At 36.2% G+C, this 19169-nt stretch overlaps 1 protein-coding gene across 1 annotated transcript; it reads right to left on the bottom strand.

The window, feature by feature from the left end:
* Nucleotides 1–17991, bottom strand: LOC132174887 (protein ENHANCED DISEASE RESISTANCE 2-like). The gene is made up of 22 exons (XM_059586622.1): nucleotides 17413–17991; nucleotides 17075–17149; nucleotides 16206–16259; nucleotides 13709–13774; nucleotides 13309–13412; nucleotides 12691–12758; nucleotides 12491–12607; nucleotides 12291–12331; nucleotides 12096–12196; nucleotides 9083–9178; nucleotides 7314–7378; nucleotides 7149–7220; nucleotides 6868–7023; nucleotides 4403–4635; nucleotides 4286–4325; nucleotides 4054–4208; nucleotides 3855–3956; nucleotides 3107–3151; nucleotides 2881–3021; nucleotides 1272–1367; nucleotides 1016–1117; nucleotides 1–455 (listed from the first exon to the last, which is right to left on the bottom strand). The coding sequence occupies exons 1-22, from the start codon at nucleotides 17551–17553 to the stop codon at nucleotides 348–350; spliced, it is 2178 nt and encodes a 725-aa protein (XP_059442605.1). The 5' UTR covers nucleotides 17554–17991; the 3' UTR covers nucleotides 1–347.
* Nucleotides 17992–19169: the final 1178 nt, after the last annotated feature.

The raw sequence follows: 19169 nt of genomic DNA, 5'->3' as shown, positions 1-19169 counted from the left end.
GCAACTTAAACTCGGATGAATTTACATATCACGAACATTTCTCACGGATTAGGTAAGGAAAAGAAAAGAAAAGAAAAGAAACTATTGCTCAATGAGAGAAATATTAACAAACCAATGTAAGTACCCTTCCTGTAAGCTTATTTTAGAGTGTAGGTGGACCCCAAAAAAAAAAAAAAAACACTTCTCTTTCACTATTTTATACAAAAAAAATCTAATTGGAAAGCAATGATAACATGCTTTCCGGTACCATTTAAAATGGCATAATGGGAAATGGAATAGAATACATGCATATTGAAACAAATGATTTTAGAGTAACTCAGCAGATCGAGGTCAAACAGCTCAGTCAGTCATGATGGATCTTGTTCCAGCTTGGGGACTATAGCAGATGAAAGCTCTATATGAGAAACGCGGACAGCACCAATCAGCCGCTCCGGCAATTCATCAGTACTATTTGCCTGTCCATTAAAAAACAATCATCTAAACCACTTCACAGCAAGAGATAATTAAGAAAATAATAGAAATTGTAAACAAATCCCAATATACTTGCTCCTGCACAATTAAATCCCTTAAATCAGAAGTCACCTAGTTTCTTTTGAAACAATTATTATGTTTGGAGTTGATGTCAAAAAAAGAATTTAAAATTCATAACATTTTAAGTGAGCATTTTTCATCCAAAAGAATTAAAAGTAAATTCCCTCTGAATACTAATGTGTCATTTGTTGGGTAATAGAAACACACGATTTGAAGTAATTGAAATTATTATTACTCTATAAAGAAGAAATAAAACCCAGGTTAAAAGTGGTTTACTACATGTGGGGAGCTAGATGAATGCCCATTTAACTTGAGTGGCCATGAGTAGGACTATGAGGCTCCAATAAGAGTGGTTGCGCTTAATTAAAATTCATTGCTTGCTCAAATGAGTGAAATGTTACTATATATATATATGACTTCAGCCGGCAGTCTCCTCAGGCCAAATTGAAGTTGAGAAGATATCGCAATTAAAAAAAAAACGTACCTGTACAAGGAAAGCCATGTCTACCACCAATGTTGTGATTACACCAACTACAAGCCCCAAAACTCCATTGGCAACAGTTGAAGAACCAATGTCCACATCAATCTGCAGAAGATGAATAATGTAAGACCATATAAACATAAATAATGGCGTCAAACTAGCTCCACTCTAACATCATTTATTAAAAATCTTGCCGAAAAGGAAAATTTATAAAAATAAAAAATAAAAAAATGTACTAGAGAGATTGAAGAATCTTTACTTCCAAGTACTTAGGATCACGGATATAATTACAATCAACAGCTTTCCCCAATAAACAAGGGGTGCTCCCAACACTCTGACGCACAATCCATGAGCCCTGCATGATTCAATATTGAAATCCATAAAGGATGCATGATATATAGCATATAGTTTGCTATATTAATTGTCTTGGCTTGAAATATAGTCAACAATGAAGAAAATGGAAAGAAGCAGAAAACAGGCACAAGAACCCTAGTAAGGAGTATTTTCATATATGTGATATTTAACCTTTTAAATTGCACGAGTTAAGGGGGAAATAAGGTGATCCCTGCAAAGTGAAACAAAATTGTTCTCACTGAATAGTGTCCTACGGTGTGCATATGCACGGTACAGGGGCAACAATAATAAGGCATCGAACTGATTATAACAGGTGGTATAGGACGACTTAAAGCATGCAGAAAAACAAATGCCTACCAACTTCAATGATCTAATTGTTTGCGCTGGCCTGGGCCATGTTTAAGAGGAGAAAATGGATGAGTAGGATTTCAATATATGCTTGCCCAGTCAGATTCAACCATGACCAACTCAAGGTGATAAAAGCACATTCACTCCCATTTTAGCAAGCATGGCATTTTGAATGCAATGCAAGTTGCACCATGTGATTAGTTATCTAAATCCGTCATGCTAAACAATTGAGCATTTAAGAAAACTGAAGTAGTTATATAACAGAATCAGTTATTTTACTTCAGAAAATAATAATACCTAACTTGACAAAACCTAAAGAATGCTGGCAAAAAGGGCTTATACAACTATGGCCAACAAGAAGTGATCCCCATAGAGGTAACACATGGGAGGAAGGGCATTTGTAGGTTGAGCTGGCTTTTGCTCAAAGACAATCATCATGGTTGGGTTGAACTTGGCCCCCAGACTAGAAGTTGAGTTTGGGGCCAGAACCTAGATATGTTTTTGGGTTTTTTTTTTTTTTTGGGGGGGGGTGTTTGTCTATGCATGGATACATGCAAACAAAATATAATGAAAATTTATTGCTATAAATATAACGTTTCAGTGAAATCTCCTTTAAGCATGAACCTGCTCCAATACAAATGTCATAAATCCTTGGTGACAAGCGTTGTCAGCCAATAAATTTTTAATTGTACCTTTTTTTATGGATACAAAACAAAACTCTATTGAAAAAAAATAGGGAACAGTCCTAGTCCACAGGAAGCATACAAGCTACACAAATTTATTGAAAAAAAAAAAAAAAAAAAAAGACATTAAAATCTAAAAATTACTAAAGCCAAAGAGATCCAATAAAGACAAGGAAGTGAATCCCTTAACTGCCTTTGCCCAGTCAAAAAGTGATCTCAAAAAAATGTTTTTAACTTCAACTATCATAAACTCTGTCAAACATCCTAGCATTATCCAAATGAATATGTAAAAAGTTTCACCCACATTATTCCATTTTTATCTACACGATATACATATATAAACCTGCCTGTCACACAGGCATAAATTTAATTGAGTGCATGCACGATGTTGGCAGTGACAGGAATCTTCTAAAAGGTGAACAAAAGACTTCAATGAATATAATTAATTGTGCAGCAATGGTGAACCGAAAATGAAACAAATACCTTGGGAACTGATGGGATGAGCTTCAGCCTACTATTGCGGAATTCATCGTCACCATCAACAAATCTTTGTAAAAGGGATCCAGGTACTAACTCTTTTGTCACAAAATAAAATACCATACTGTAGTGTGTTGACCCAGGTACCTGTAAGATTAAAGCATTATTTCCACTCCAAACTCCTCATACATTTTAAGTTTAAAAGTCAAAACCAGCTGATGAATCAACTTACTTGCAAATTTATGACCACAGAGAAAAGCCCCTTTTCCAAGGCAACCTATGAAAACAATTTAAAAAATGGTCATCAATATGCTCATAAAATTGCCTCTGCTAGTTAGGCGGTTCCTTTTGTATACTTCCGGTGTACTTAAGAGCCCCATGTGCCTTTAGTGAGATTGGCTTATTACTTATAAAAAAAATCAATATGCTCATAAAAAAGGGTCATCAATACTGTATTGAGAAATTAACAGCAAATAATTTGTAAGTTAAATTTCAAATCAAATGTTCACGATCATTTAAACAGATATTTCTGAATAATAGTAAACTGACCCATTCATCTTGGTAAATTGATGGTTTAATTTAACAAAGTTCAAGAGTAACATACAAGATTCCTAAGAGGAGCAACATCCAGGTGGAACTACAATAAAATAAGTAATCCACACAAGTTATGTATTAATACATTTTTGAATTTACATGATATTGCAATAACCACTACAGTAGCATGCCGATTACCTTTTAGAAATAGTACAGGCAATAAAACCTCCACTCAGATCATTGCACTATTGTTCTGAGTCATAATCAAATAAATTCAAGAATCATCTTGGAGAAGAGAAGTAGGTAAACATTGGAATGCATGGGAACAAAGCAAGTGACCTCTTGACATATGTACAATGACACTAAACAATACCACTTTCAAACAAGGTACTACACGCCCACTGCAGAAAAGTATACAAGCAAAAATACTAACTTCTAATACTTACTTGTGCTGCACATCCTTGACGCCTAGCAACATGGTCCATTCTTTTGGTATCCTTGAACCAATCAACAGCAACGAGATCCATTAGATGTTTCCCTGCAGATATCTTCAAACACATATGGACAACAATGAAATTAGAGCAAACCTAACAAGCTCTTAGATGTCAATTCACAAAGAACCAAAAGGTCAAAAGATTAGGAAACCTTTGTTTTATCAAAACAAAAATGCTTGCTCCGGACTCTAAAGTTGTTCCCTTCTGAAATTTTCCAGCAGTCACGTGCATTATCACGGTCATTACGTCGGAGGTTGCCCGAAAAACAGGATAAATCAATTTGGTCAACTGGTTCTTCTTCCAAGGCTTCACTTCATCAAAATATTGTGATCAGATCTTCCACTTAGACCCATATACTGAAAAAAGAACTAGTGATCACTTACCTGTTCTCTTGATATCACTCTCAAGGCCAGATGAGTCTGCCTGAACAATGTGAAAAACTAAAGTTCAGACTTCAGAGAGAGAACACAGAAAATATAAGGCACTGGTGGATATCAAACCTCTTGTTCAGCCTCAGGTATTTGAAATTCCTCATCCTCATCAGAGTATTCTTCCATCATCACTGAATTTCTGTTTGCAGCATTAATTTGATCGGTATGTGCGCTAGGATGAAGAGATGCATGCAGCTTCTCACCCTTCTCTGAGGAGACGGAAGCTGAGGTCATATTAACCATTACTGGGATTCTTGGAGGAGCATTCCTCTCATCTGTTTGGGCAAACCATTCACGAAGTCCTGCGATGAACAAGATTTAAAAAGAGGATCAGCAACAGGGAAAGTCATAGCAGTCTGCCAATGTGTGCACTCAAACTGAAACAAAGTCCTAGTTACACCCCTTCCCCTTTTCTCTTTTAAAACTAAATGAGAGAGAGACAGAGAGCACCCAAAAAGATGAAAATGGAAAAAGACAAAGAACAAAAAAAAAAAAAAAAAACAAAAAAACAAAAGGTTAAATGGAAACAGTGCCTAACAATTCAAAGTATTAATCAAATCAAAGGGCCACAGTTTGCTGATGATAAAACTGAAACTCAAGAAAGCCATCTTGAGCTTCCTAAAAGAAAGCCTTACACCGTCCAGGACCATGCTATTCCTCTACCTCCAAGTGCTCCACATCAAACAAGTGCTACCCAAGCTATATTACACCCTCCACACCCCATGAAGCCATCAACTCTACCAACAACTTTGGCGTTTTCCAAATAGATACCAAATAATGATTAACATATAGGAAAATTTCACTGTGAACTATAAACAGATTCCCGTTATTCCTAACCAGGTATTTCTTTCCATTTTTCACCAAGTTCCTGGAAAAAGTATGATCCAGGAAGTGGTTCAAAGTTAAAACTAAGAGATATTGGCAGAAAAAAACACCTTTCTATATGCTATTCCACCAAAAGCAGCATTATCCCAAACCACACAAAACTTTGTAATAAAATCCAACCTCGGAATATCAATCATATTTGGTCTTACCAGGTACTCAAAAGTCTAATCATCAAATCTATGGAGCATAAATCAATTTTATCTATCCAAAGAAAGGATACCGAAATTTATTTGTATAGAATATATGAAAGAATTAATCCTTTCATTCAATATCCTTAAGTTTTAGTCCAGTTCAATTGAACTAACGTGTTTTTTTTTTTTTTTTCCTTTTTTTGGGGTGGGGGCAATTAGGGCTGGCATTTTTTACACAACCCGCAAACCTGACATGAAATTAGAGTGTTAAGGTTTGGTATAAACGGGTCAATCCACTGGACCCACAAGTGACCCGACTAGCCCATTTATTTAAAAATCAGTTTTTTTTTTTTTTTTTTTTATTTATTTATTTATTTATTTATTTTATTATAATTAAAAAATAAAACGTTAAACCGCCTTTGGTGTTCGCAGCAAGAGTTAACCGCCTTCGGTGTTTTCCAACAGGATCCAACCGGCCTTGATGTTTTCTAGCGAAATCTGACCAATCTTCATGTTTCCCGACGAGATCCAACCGGCTCTTTTTGTTTTCTGGCAAGCTCCGACCAGTCCTTGGTGTTTCTAGCGAGATCCGACTGTGCATTGCTGTTTCCCGGCGAAGTTTTGACCAGCATTATAGCTTTTGGCAAATTTTGAATCGGTGTTGGCATTTTTGTTTCTTGTTAATGTTTTTTTTATAAAGTTTGTCTTGGTGTCTGTATGCTCCAAGTTGTTCCGACGTGAGGAAAAGTATTAGAGTTTTGTTTTTCGTTTGTTTGTTTCTTCCAAGCTAAACCCTAAAAGCATATATTACATATATGCTCCAGCTTGAGGGGGAGTAATCGACTAATAGAGAGAGATTGATATACTCTTCTAGAAGAATCACTTGGTACTCCCTACCAGATGTCTCTTTCCAGAATATTTTGTCATATTGTTATATTGTAAATGTATGCTCCTCCTATATAGGTGGAAAGAATGGAATGAAGACAGACATAGAAACCAGCCCTTCCTTATCATAGATTCTTTTCATATTTCTCTAACACCATCAAACTTCAAACTATTCAAACCCTAGTCCATCTTATCATAACCCACTAGAAATAACATTCGGAAAATTTTCCTAAATCTCTCTTACGACACAAACTCTAATAATTTATGTTAAAGTAATGATTAAGTGATTAAATTTACCTCTTCCTATAACCTTAAGCTTTTAGGACAAGTAGTAATTTACCATGGTATCAGAGCCAAATGTCCTGAGATCGAACCTTGACTCCGTCAAATCACAGTGGTAATTTAACAATTTAGATGCTGGGAAGTTGTATAGGAACAAAGAAAAGTTGGAATCCAAAATGATCACCCAAATCCCAATCCTACAATTACAAAGTCCTTTTCCAACCACCCCCCAAAGGTAGTTGTGTATAAACATTAAATCATGACCCAACATGTTGACATCAAACCATAAAAATGCTACCAATATGCAATAACATTCCAAATCTTAAAAGTAAAATACAAAAAGGAACTCACCAGCAACACTATTTAACATTTGTAGTAGACAATGTTGCTGAAAAGATGATACATAACCTACGCCCCATCCCTTCAGATCAATCTGCATAAGATGCTGTACCTGTGCCCTGGGCCTCCCATTTCGAGGTTTTAGAGGGGAAATGTTGTATCCTCCACCTTAAAAATTCAAAATACAACATGTTGTACACGGCTCAAGATAATAAATAAACAAAATATTTTCATCTCTTGAATTCCCAGAAATCACGCACCAGCATAAATCAAAGAAGAAAAATAAAACTTACTCTCAATATGTGCCCGTACATACCCAGGCTGTGGACCACAGTTCTCATGCTCCCTAGAACGAAATAAGACCACTGCACAATAACAAGAAAGAAAACATGGAAATTCCTAGCAAGAGAAAAGCTAACCGACCTGTCCAAACAGGAGAGAACAAGCAGAATACTTACCATAACTTCCATCATCATTTCGGCGCCAATATCGCACATAACAAAGATCACGGGGCCACACAAACCTGCAACAGCAAGGATAAGTGAGTATAGACAAAATTAAAAAACTATGCATATGACTCTAGAAAGAAAGAAGGGAGCTTTCTTCCTGACAACTGAATGACTAAAATTTGAACCCCTAAAAAAATTCTTGTGCAATATGGCATTAAGAGAGAGAGAAAGAGAGAGACCACTTTTTCCTTGAGGAAAGACAAATAGTTACGACAAAAGGTCGACTATATTACTTGGTTAATTATTATGAAGATAGAGTAGAAAGAACACCCCTCTAGGGAAATATGCAAGACGAAAAAACATATTTAAAGTAGTCATGGATAGAACACCCAAAACACTCCAATTAATCCAAATATTCAACCTAAAGAGAAAATCATGTTCCTAAACAACAGTCTAATAAAGAAATGGTTCCATGAGATGCCAAAAAGGCACCTCCAATCAAAATCTGACCACTAGCAAAAGTAGAAAAAAAATGGACTTGGAAAAACTTTAAGAGAGAATCACAACAAAATTTCCAGGTACTGTGTGGAATTCTTATATAAAGTTTAATAAGTTGAGGTAAAATACGTGTTCTCTTTCTTTGTAGGACAGGAACAAGCTAATCCATGTTAAAACAGGTTCCATTTTTTTCTCAACTGCTAAAAATCCAGTGAGCAACTTTCTCCTCTCCAGTTGGGCATGCATCTGCATGTAGTGATCTGAATGGCAACGTTTCCTTGCTAGTGGAAGCATTCATTGCACAAAGTCTCCAACATAACCATCATGCCAAATGACTAGATGCATAGAAGCACCTCGCTGGCTTAACAACATATCAAATAAGAGACAAGGGACTCGACTGTTCAGACATGAACTATATGCATCAATCATGAAATTTTTGGTATGTACGTGCATATAGCAGTCTGAATGTCAATGTATCCCCACCCATGGAGGTATTCATTGCACAAAGTTGCCAACATAACCATTATATCAAAGCCCTAGATGTGCAAAAACACCTTGTTTTGCTGAACAACAAATCAAAGAATAAACAAGGAGCTCCATGGCAAATATTAATCAAGAACATTCCGGCAACACCCCACCCCCCCTTTCTCTCTCCTCTCCTAAGGAAAATCCTCCAAAAGAATACTATTATATAGCAACCACTAAAAACCAGTGATTCTATCTCCAACTTTAACAAAAGTTAGTAACATGCAAGTTATTAAACTCAAAAGAACCACCATTAAGAAAGAAATTACTTTTCTACGAGGTTGTATTCCATTTTACAGTCTAAAAGATAAATATATAATAAAAATTTTGAAATAACACATCAAGCAAACCACTCAGGACTATAACAATGCATATTAGTTCGGTATATCCCCACAAAACACTACCAAACGCAGACAATGTCATTTTGACGGTAAAAACAATTCATAACACAGCCAAAACAATTTGTAGATACTAAAATACATCCTTTTGTACACTTCCTGTGTACCTTGGGGCCCCTTACACTTTTAATAAAACTGGTTATTACTTATCAAAAAAGAATACATGCAGATCTTCATATCACGATCCGTTGTTGCAACATTTAAAGCAAAAATGAGACTAGAGGGGGTACAACTAATTGGGGTTTGCACAGAAGCACCATGTTTTAATAATTTTTGTTCAGAAAAGTATTAAAATAATTGTTGGACTAAAATGTAGACCACAAATACAGACATATATCCACTAGGAGGAAGAATTACATCGGGAACCAGTCAAGCTGGAGCCTGTGATAAAGTAATGCTGTATGTCCATCCACCTCCTCGACTAAGCTACCATACTGGAAACTGCAATCCCACCTGCACAGCACATAACAAAATAAGGCAACACATACTTTAGAAGTACATAAACTGTAAGTGGAGGCTAAACTGCAACAAAATGCAAGTCCACGTGTAATAAGATTTTAAGTTGAAACAATATAGAAGTGTTTACTATTTTATATTACCTCCGAGTAGCAGGCTGTGAACTAGTATAGATACCATACACTATGAGCAATCTGCCAGCTAATCCTATAAATTAAGCTGCCATCTAGATTCACAGAGCAGTATATGATCCAAAGGAAAACACACGGGGTGCAAGCACAGCCCAAAATTTCTACAAATGAATGAACAGATACAGCACATAGAAGTGGGCCTGCAGCTACCTCTGAAATTGAAAAACGAAGTCGAGGGAGAAACTACGATAATATGCAATAAAAGTTTTCTAGACCCAGAAAACTTTAACAACATAAATGAGCCATAAACGGATGAGTATTGAGTAGCTAGACAAGCCGGACCTATTGAAGGCTCTTCCCCTTCACATTGTCACTTTTTTTTTTTCCCTTTCTCTTTTCTGATAACTGAACAATTTACTAAAGAACACCAAAAGGGATGCAACCATATACATGGAAAGTAAACGAACACCACAGAGCTTGCACCCAATCTGTAAAGAGCTTTGACGCCTCCAAAACAAGCCCTAAAAAATGGTTTCCACAGTTACTTTCTATAGGAAAGACATCACGTCTATGCTAATTCAGTTGTTCTTAATCGCTAAGGTTTAAAAACTTGGGCTAAATCCTTTCCACAAACTTGTGGTTTAACACAAAATCAAATAGAACTCTCGGTTTTAAAAAGTATTGTAAATGGTACCCGTAGACATTTGATAAACGGAATTGGTACTTCTGTCCAAAATTTTAACGGTGTGCCATGCCAAAACCAGTCAGTAACTGGCACGTGTCCCATATGCTTCATTAATGTTATTTAAAAAAAAAAAAAAAAACCCTAACGAGTGGTTGAAACCACCCCTAAATGGCCATAGGGGGTGGCTCAAGCCACCTCTAGATCTTTTTTTTTTTTATTAATGAGGCATATGGGGCACTTGACAGATTGTTGTTGGACTTGACATGGCACGTCATTAAATTATTGGACGGAAATACCAATTGCGTTTATCAAATGTCCACAGGCAGGTACCATTTGCGATACTTTTTGAAATCGAGAGATCTCTTTGATTTTGTGTTAAACCACAACTACTAAAAAAGTAATTGGGCTCTAAAAACTTACCAATAGCCATTGATGGGGCAATAGATGCTATTTGCGTGGGGGGGTGGGGTAGAGGGAGGGAGGGAGCAGCCATAAATCATGAACTAGTCTCTAAAGCAAAGATGTTGAGAGGTGTTGATAATCGTAATGTCAGATGTGCTAAAACCATGAATGGTTCCTTGGTTTCAGATAGGAGAGTATGTTAATTATAAGAGAGTATGTTATATCACTTATCAAAGAGAGTATGTTATATGACTTCAAAAGTGGACTATCAATGACTAAGATATGCACAATCAATAAGGCTGTGTGTTTGAACAAGATAAAGAGAGAAAAATAACATACTGACTAAGATATTAGAAGATTAAAGGCAAATAGATGCCTCAATGAAATATAAGGACTTGCAATGCTAGTTAGTCAAGCTCACTAATTCTTATGCTTCCCAATTTAATCATAATGAATTGATACCCAGTGACATGAATGAGAGATGAGGACTCATTTCTCAAATGTAGTTGGAACCATGAAACATCGCTCAAGCATAAATGTGACAGGAAGTCTTTCTTGTACCAGAAGGCAGGAGATTTATAATTTATGTTGGAACTGGTAGCGCGACGTTCACTCCACTCCCGTCTACTTGGCCCATGGACGTAATTAAGTTTGCGGGGGGGGAACGATTAGGTTGTGGGGGTGCGGGAGCAACGCCCCGCGGTACGGTACGGAGTATTTTGGGGATTTCCTTAATAAGTCCATACAAGTAGGGTTTAGGGTTTTTCTATATGTATGTATAATGTAAACCTGAATCATTAAGAGTAAAAATGCAGCCGCCTCTCTGTGGACGTAGGCAAATTGCCAAACCACGTAAATCTGTGTGTCGACTTTCTCTCTCTTAATCTCTCTCTTTTCGATTCTATATTGTTCATCAATTATTGTACACGGTAACAACAATTTACCATGAACAAAGAATTAAAACAGAAGCATGTACACCAACAATGCAGATTTCAGTTCTCAAATAATTTATACTTCTACATCTAGCGCAAGGGGAGTAATGGGTACAAAGTGGCAAAATCAAGTTAGTGTTCTTCGCACAGCCGTGGCAACTAATAAGACAAGAGGTGAAACAACTAATGCAAGAAAGGTGGCTAAGACTAGTTCGGGAAGATAAATAAAATGTATGTCACATAGAGAGAGAGGAGAGAAAGAGAGATGGAAGATAAAGCCTGCTCACAATCAATTTTTGTAACTTACCAATCAATAAAAAAAAAACAAATCTGAATTTGCCATTGAATATCTCAACTATAGTGTTTTCAAGCTGCCGCTGCACTTCCACCTTTACATATTTTTTTGCTTTTCCCTTTGCCCATAACTTTCCTCTCACCCGATCTACCCTTAGAAAATAATTCAGGATTGCAACATATGCAACCACACCTGTTTTGTTCAATCAGATACAAATTTGCAGGCCAAGCTCATACAAAATTATACGACTTTCCTGCTACTTGTGAGGGAACCACTAACTTCTTTATGTTTTTTCTATTTCCATGTCCTTCATATGCCTAAATGAAAATCAGTTTTGCATACATGACTTTCCTGAACACACAGATATATACATACTGTACATATTTGTTGCACACAACAAGGAGCACTACAAAATGAGCTTTTAGAGTTAATCTGTAAAAAGATTTATTTGAAAAAGGAAAACACCTACTCAAACCGTGTCCCATCCATGCTCATAACAAGTTCAAATATTTCTTCACAGGTACCCTCCACAACACCAACAGCCTTCATTGCTCTACTACAGCTCCTTGGCTGCAAAAGGAAGACCAAATAAGTTTAAAACAACCCCCACGTATAGTAAAACTATGTCATTTACATAAAGCAGAAGAAAGAAAAGTTTCCATACAAGGTAATCAACTTCCAAAAGTTCTTCAAAAATGCGTAGTCCTGCCAACATTCATCAAGATAAGCCATAAATAATTCACCAACGCCATTACAATGTTGCCAATAATCATATCACCAAATCCAATTCCTAGAATAACTTTTCTAATAATTGTCATTCTCAGCTAATCTGCTAAAAAATAGGGGCTGTAAGAAAATACTTACCATTTTGGCATTGAAGAAGACGCCAATGCTTTCTGGAAAATGCTTGATTGTTGATATTCTGGTTTGATAATTCTGAGTCTAATTCCCGTGTCCAGTCAAACACCGACTCTGGAAGACCTGCCACTTATATGAAAATGATGAGATTCAGGTAGAAAATGCATCAAACTAATGGAAATAAAATCAAGGAATTCAAAGAAGACCATTTCCAATTGTTGTTCGCCGCATCAAATTTGGACGAGCATCATCTTCATCCTCCTGTGCACTGAACCTGCCCAAAAGTTAGGAAATTATTGTTTATAAAAAGCAGAAGCTCAACTTGGCAACATAAAATCATTTGGTGATCCTTAAGCACAACTAAATACCAACATATAATATATAAGCATGGAACAATTTCTCAGTAATGCCGTCAAAAAGACATGACATGCGCAAATCATTGCCAGCTACACATGAAGAATAGTTGCATCTCTGAGAACACAGCAACAAGACAAAAAGTCTACTGAGACCAGACTAGGGATGAATCATATACAGGATTCAGTAAAGGTAAAAAGAGGAAAAGGTATTTGTTAATTTCTAGCAAATATCCGAATTTATAGGAGCATCTTCACTCGTAGTGGTTTAACTATAACCAAAACAAGCAGCAAAAACTGAACTAAGACTATACTATATCTGTCAAGTTCACTAAACGAGTAATAATAATCTTGCAACGAAGGCAACTAAATGTAAATATTGCACATAAAGTTTGTATAACAGGAATTTCAATAGTACCATCATACTATAACCAAAACAAGAATGAGAAAACAAAATTTGAAAGTACTTACTGACTTTCGTGGTCAGATGAGGAGGCAGTCCTTCCATTATCCATCCCAGATTTATATTCAAAAGAGACATATTTGTTCCCATTTGCAACTTGTGATCCCTGATGCTGCACACATAAATATGCAACAAGTACTATATGCATCAATGCTTACATGCGGGAACCATATTCTCCATAGATAAACACATTAAAAGCTGGAAAACAACTAAGATGTAATGGTTCACCAGAAACATTCGTAGTTTCACCCAAAAGATGTAATAAGAGTCATAGTATTGAAGAGCAGATCAAGAACAGGGATTAGCTTCCTACCCTTACCCATAGATTAACACATTAAATTAGCAAATGGAATGAGAGGAGAAAGTGAGGAATTTCAAGCACAAATAATGCAGCTCAAGATAACAGACCTGATCAATAACAAGTTCAATCTTTTCCCTCCAGATTAATGCCTCCTGGATGTTGAATGCTGCCATCTGGAACAAGAACACAGCCCATACGAATACTTAGTCTTAACAAAAGATGGACATGTAATATTACCCAACCAAATGCAACTATAATGCATAACTGAGCACAATGGTCAAGCGCACAAAGCCACTATTACAGTACATTTGACAGACATTTTCTCTTCACAGAAAATTGCAAAGGTGGAGAAGCACTTAAACTGCTTCACTAATTGAAAATGTACATGCTGTTCACATTAAAATTCCAACACTGCATGTCAGGTTTACTTTTCAAGCATGTCAATTCCTTCATTACCATGACAACCATCAAACCCAAATAATCAGAATATATCACAGACGTGACAGAGAAACAAAAGCTTTCCAGTCCAGCCACTATGATAAGTCTAGGAAATCATTGCTTAAAGGAAGTACAAACGCAACTAGGAACTGAATAATGAAATGTCAAGCCACATGCAACATTATGTTTTTGATAAATAATTCATATCATTGAAAAGCACAAAGAGGCACAACCCTAGCACACAAGAAGTATATAAAGAGAGTCCCCCATTAATGGCTAAAAGAATAACAAAAATCCACAAATTCAAAAGGCACATGCAACATTATTGATAGTTGAACATCATAAATGAGTGTAGCTGGACTAGAACAGTAGTGTTTGTCAAATACTTTAGGAGCCTATTATATATAAGATGTATTAGTTCTATTAACACGACAATTCCCATGTACATCTACTATATATGAATCTCAATGTTTTATTTTCTTTTTTGTGTTTTTAGTTGCGAGATGGAAAGGATCTTTGCATTTCAATCAGTACCAAGTCATATTCACTAACTGACACACGCAAACCAAAACTAACACAGTGCACTGGATCATGAATTCACATAGAAGTAGATACCATTTAAAAAAAAAAAAAAAAAAAACATTTCCCTTACAAAAGCTTCCCATTCCATTTCTATAATAAGCTTAGGTAATTACTACTTAAACAGAAGCATAAACTCATTAAAGGAAAATGACTACCGATATCATGTCATGTGCCACAAAGAAACTAATAAACTGCACAAAAGTATAATTGAATTCAATTTAAAGAGTGAAAAGGTCCGTGGGATGCAAAAAAGATCACTTAGGTTAAAGTAGTGAGGAGGGAAATGATTGCCAAAATTTGAATGAAAAAATATCACTTCAATAGGGCTTAATGGGAAAAAAAGGTAGTATTCAGTTAGATGAAACCAACTAGTTAGGGCATCAGCTTGTTGAGCAGAGTTTATCATTAAAATTGCACATGACCCTCTATGGTATTACAACAGACAATCATTTGCTAATTGAACCATATACTTGCGTTATGGCCCCTGTGTTGTTTTTCTTTAATGCACCACATAACATTACTTATCCAAGAAAAAAGAAATCCTCTGCTTGTTAAAAGTACACCCAGTGTAACTGGTCCAAGACCGTAAGTCCTTCAGTAGTCAATAGAAAAAGTTAACTAAAATTGCACATGACCCTATATAGTATTACAACAGACAATCATTTGTTAATTGAACCATATAGTTGCGTTATGCCCCCTGTGTTGTTTTTCTTTAATGGATCACATTACTTATCCAAGAAAAAAGAAATCCTCTGCTTGTTAAAAGTACACCTAGTGTAACTGGTCCAAGACCTTAAGTCCTTCACTAGTCACTAGAAAGTTAACTAACTCCCATAACCTCCATGAAAAAGAATTATAATTTGATACTTTTTTTCTTATAAGTAATGTTGCACATATTAAAAAACGCAGAGGGACGCAGCCCTAGTACACAGGAAGTACACAAAAGGACGCCTAACCAAAATGAGAAAAGAGAGTAAGAAAGTCGGAAAAGCTAATAACTAATGGAGCTAAACAATCAACTGTCCAAGTAAAGAGAGAAAACAAGAAAAAGCAGCTAAACAAGCAGCTGTCCAATTATAATTTGATACTTGACACAACTGGGAGCAAGTAGATATAGATTACTTTGATTTTCCATTGAAGCACACGTTTCTTAAAGGGAAACAAAGGAAACCCACTTCTTTGGTGCTTAATCAAGCAAACCCTAGGGATTTCAAAAGAAACTAGAAGAGGCCCTAATAACAAATTAACATGATCATTAATTTAGACTAATCATAACCATACACATCAGCTTAAATAGATATAAATGAAAAGATGAAAATACTATTAAACTCCCTAGCTATACCAGCACAAGTAATACTGCTAAAATACTACTAACTTGTGAAAAGTACTCTACAGTACCTATGAATGGTAATTTTTTTCAGATCTGGTCCTGCATCAAAGCTACAGCAACAAAGATAACCCAACCGACAAGGATAAATCAAGATAGAAAACTGTCTTACTTGACAGAGTGAAAGAACATAGATGTGTCTAGTCAAATACATGAACAATGACATAATCATTTACCATTAAGGAAAAAGCACATACCGTGATTCGATGGTGCTTCTCTTTCTTGTTGTATACACACAATACATAAACCATCTGCACCAAAAATATATATATATATATATACTCAGCAAGATACTCCATTATCATGAGGAAAGATTACAGGTCTGCGTGCTACACACCGCCAGAGCTAGAATAGATCAGATCTATAGTAAGATAGGTGCCAGTGTGTGTGTAGGTGTGTATCAGGGGAGGGAAACAGAGAGAGAAAGAGAGAGACAAAGACCCCCATTTGATGAAAGACTGGTTATGCAAGCAGTATAGCAAAAAATTGTCCCAAACAATTGTTAACTATCAAGCATAAAATTTCAAAGGTTATAATTTCAAAAAATCAGTATTTTCCAAAAATATATGCTTAATTTTGCTCTGCATTCATATCCTAGGATCATTCACAGGCAATGGCATCCCAACCCCTGAAGCTCTAGTGTGTCCTAGGAAGATGTTTGCTCAAAGTTTCAATTAAACACAAAATTAAAAGGATGATTTACTGATTGAACTGACAGATAATTCCAAATTAGCCAACACAGGCTAAAAGAAAAACTCTCAGTCCTTTTAATGCACATACTCTTAACACTACAACAACCATAAAATCTTTACGAGGAAGTCTCATAATGCACATGCAGCGTGATCTTATGCTGAACAATAATCAACCACAAAGTTTTTTTTTATTATTATTATTAGTAGTAAACCATACTAATGCATTTACGAGAAATTCCAACTAATCGAACAAAAATCCACCTACTTTGCTAACATTACAAATTCAGAAAACACACCAACAGTCCATCATGATGGTGTATTTATCATTTCAAGTTCAGAAACAATAATCGAAAGAGGGATAAACCACAACTCACGTGTCCATGGTGGGTCTTCAAGCCTCGATCCTCCACTCTACAGTTTCCATCAATCACCATGGTCTTGATCGGAACCTTTAAAAAATAATAAAATCAATAAAAATAAAAAATCAATCTATGAAGTCAATTACATTATATTATTTATCATTCAAAAAGTATAAATCTTCAAAAAGAAAATCAAGAATCTTCTTTCCCTTTTTGCTGAGACAAAATTTATTGCCTCTTTTGCGCCAATGCTTCTACTTTTGCCAAAAGCAAAATTCTCAAACTACAAAAACACACAGTAATTCGAAATCCTACCACATTTAAAGGGATGCAAAAGAAAAAAGAAAATTTACCTGATTGTCCTGAGGCTTCTTCTTGTAGTAGGCGAGCAAGCGAGACCCGAGCACAAAATACCGCATGTGGATGAACGAGCGCCCGATCTTCCTCCGCCCGTAGCGGACCATCCACCCTTCGTACACCACCTTCGACAACATCGTTTCTGCTCCGAACGAATATAAGAGACTCCGAAATCGAATTCCGAAATGGAAAATCTCGCGGACTCTGAAGGAAGCTCAGATTGGCAATCTTTTGCTTCCGCGAGATCAGCAAGAGACCTAAGTGACTTGATCGCTCATAGTTTGTTGTTCAATTTCAGAAGACCGGTGAATCGGAAAATTGAGGTCTCATTACGTCAGATAACTCGGAATTCTCAGACCGGAATTTGGAAATTCCGCCGGAGAAAAGGCTTTCAGAATTCAAAATTCTGATTGACTTCGAAGGGAAGCTAGAGACAACGAGAGAGGGAGAGTAGGGACAGAGCTTTTACTTTACGTGTCACGCCGGGATCGGTGAGAACGGAGATACGACGGCGTATGGATGTTACCTAGACGACCGCGTATTGAGGAGAGAAGATTCCGGGGGGTTCAAGTGGGAGATCCCACGTAAGTAGGGCGAGGGCAGTCCCAAAAAGAATGTGCTACGTGGAGGGTTTCCATTGGTTGGTGGGGTAAGGTATAGTCTTGGCGCCGGGAAGCTTTCCGAAGTGTTTTGAAAAGAGGTGGCGCCCGAAAGGAGTTTACTTTTTACCTTCAGATCTGATCTGGATCTCATCTCTGCCGTCGGATGGGATGACAATTGATGTGATCTAAAAGGAATATTTTAGAAAGGTAAAATGGCTCAAATTAATATTATTCAAATAGAGTTCCCAAACTCACCATCAAAAATTAATCTTTTTTTTTTTTTTTATGAGTAAAAAATTAATCTTTTTTAGTTGACCTTTTATTCGGATTTGTCTTTCTTTATTAGAGCCATCTAATTTGTCAAATGAACCTTTTTTCTGGGACTCTCTGCCCCGTTTTGATTCTGGGAATGAATTGCAAATAAACTTTTTCATTTTTTCCTTCACCAATGCACCAATTTTGAAATTAGGATAATTACATTTTTCTCTCATCAACTACAACACATTGTCACTTTGCCTCCATGAACTGACAATCATTGTCTGACCCTATCAAACTATCATTTTGTGCTTAAAACCCCTCTTTCGTCAGTCAAAAGCGTTAATTCAGATGATTAATCAGTCACGTGCGCCTCACATATCATCTTGAAATGCAAATGTGTTGTAGTTGATGAGGGCAAAGTGACAATGCGTTGTAGTTGATGGGAAAAAAGTAACAATGCATTGTAGTTTATGGAAAAAAATGTGGGATAGAAAATTTCAAGATGGCATGTAGAGCGCACGTAACGAGTTAACCGTTTGAGTTAATGCCTTTGACTGACGAAATTTGGGGTTTTGGTCACAAAATGGTAGTTTGATAGGGTCGGACAGTAGAATTGTCAATTCATGGGAGTAAAGACACAAAGTGACAATGCATTATAGTTGATGAGAAAAAAAAGTAATTAACCCTTTGAAATTTAGAAAATTTTGTGGGTTTACTACTCATGTTATGCGCCACATGGGTAGTTGTGTTCTTTACTTTTCCATGTTATATAGAAGGTAGTTTACTTAAGTAGTGGGTAGTTTTCCTTAGTTACATACGTAGGTGGTTATCTTTAGTAGAAATAGTATAAGACAAGGGGTTTTAGAGAAAGTAGAATTCTTTATTATAAGTAG

This window comes from Corylus avellana, chromosome ca3 (assembly GCF_901000735.1).
Source record: "Corylus avellana chromosome ca3, CavTom2PMs-1.0".
Classification (NCBI taxonomy): Eukaryota; Viridiplantae; Streptophyta; class Magnoliopsida; order Fagales; family Betulaceae; genus Corylus; species Corylus avellana.
Note: the sequence above shows the minus strand (reverse complement) of the source record. Positions and strands in the feature narration are given on the sequence as shown.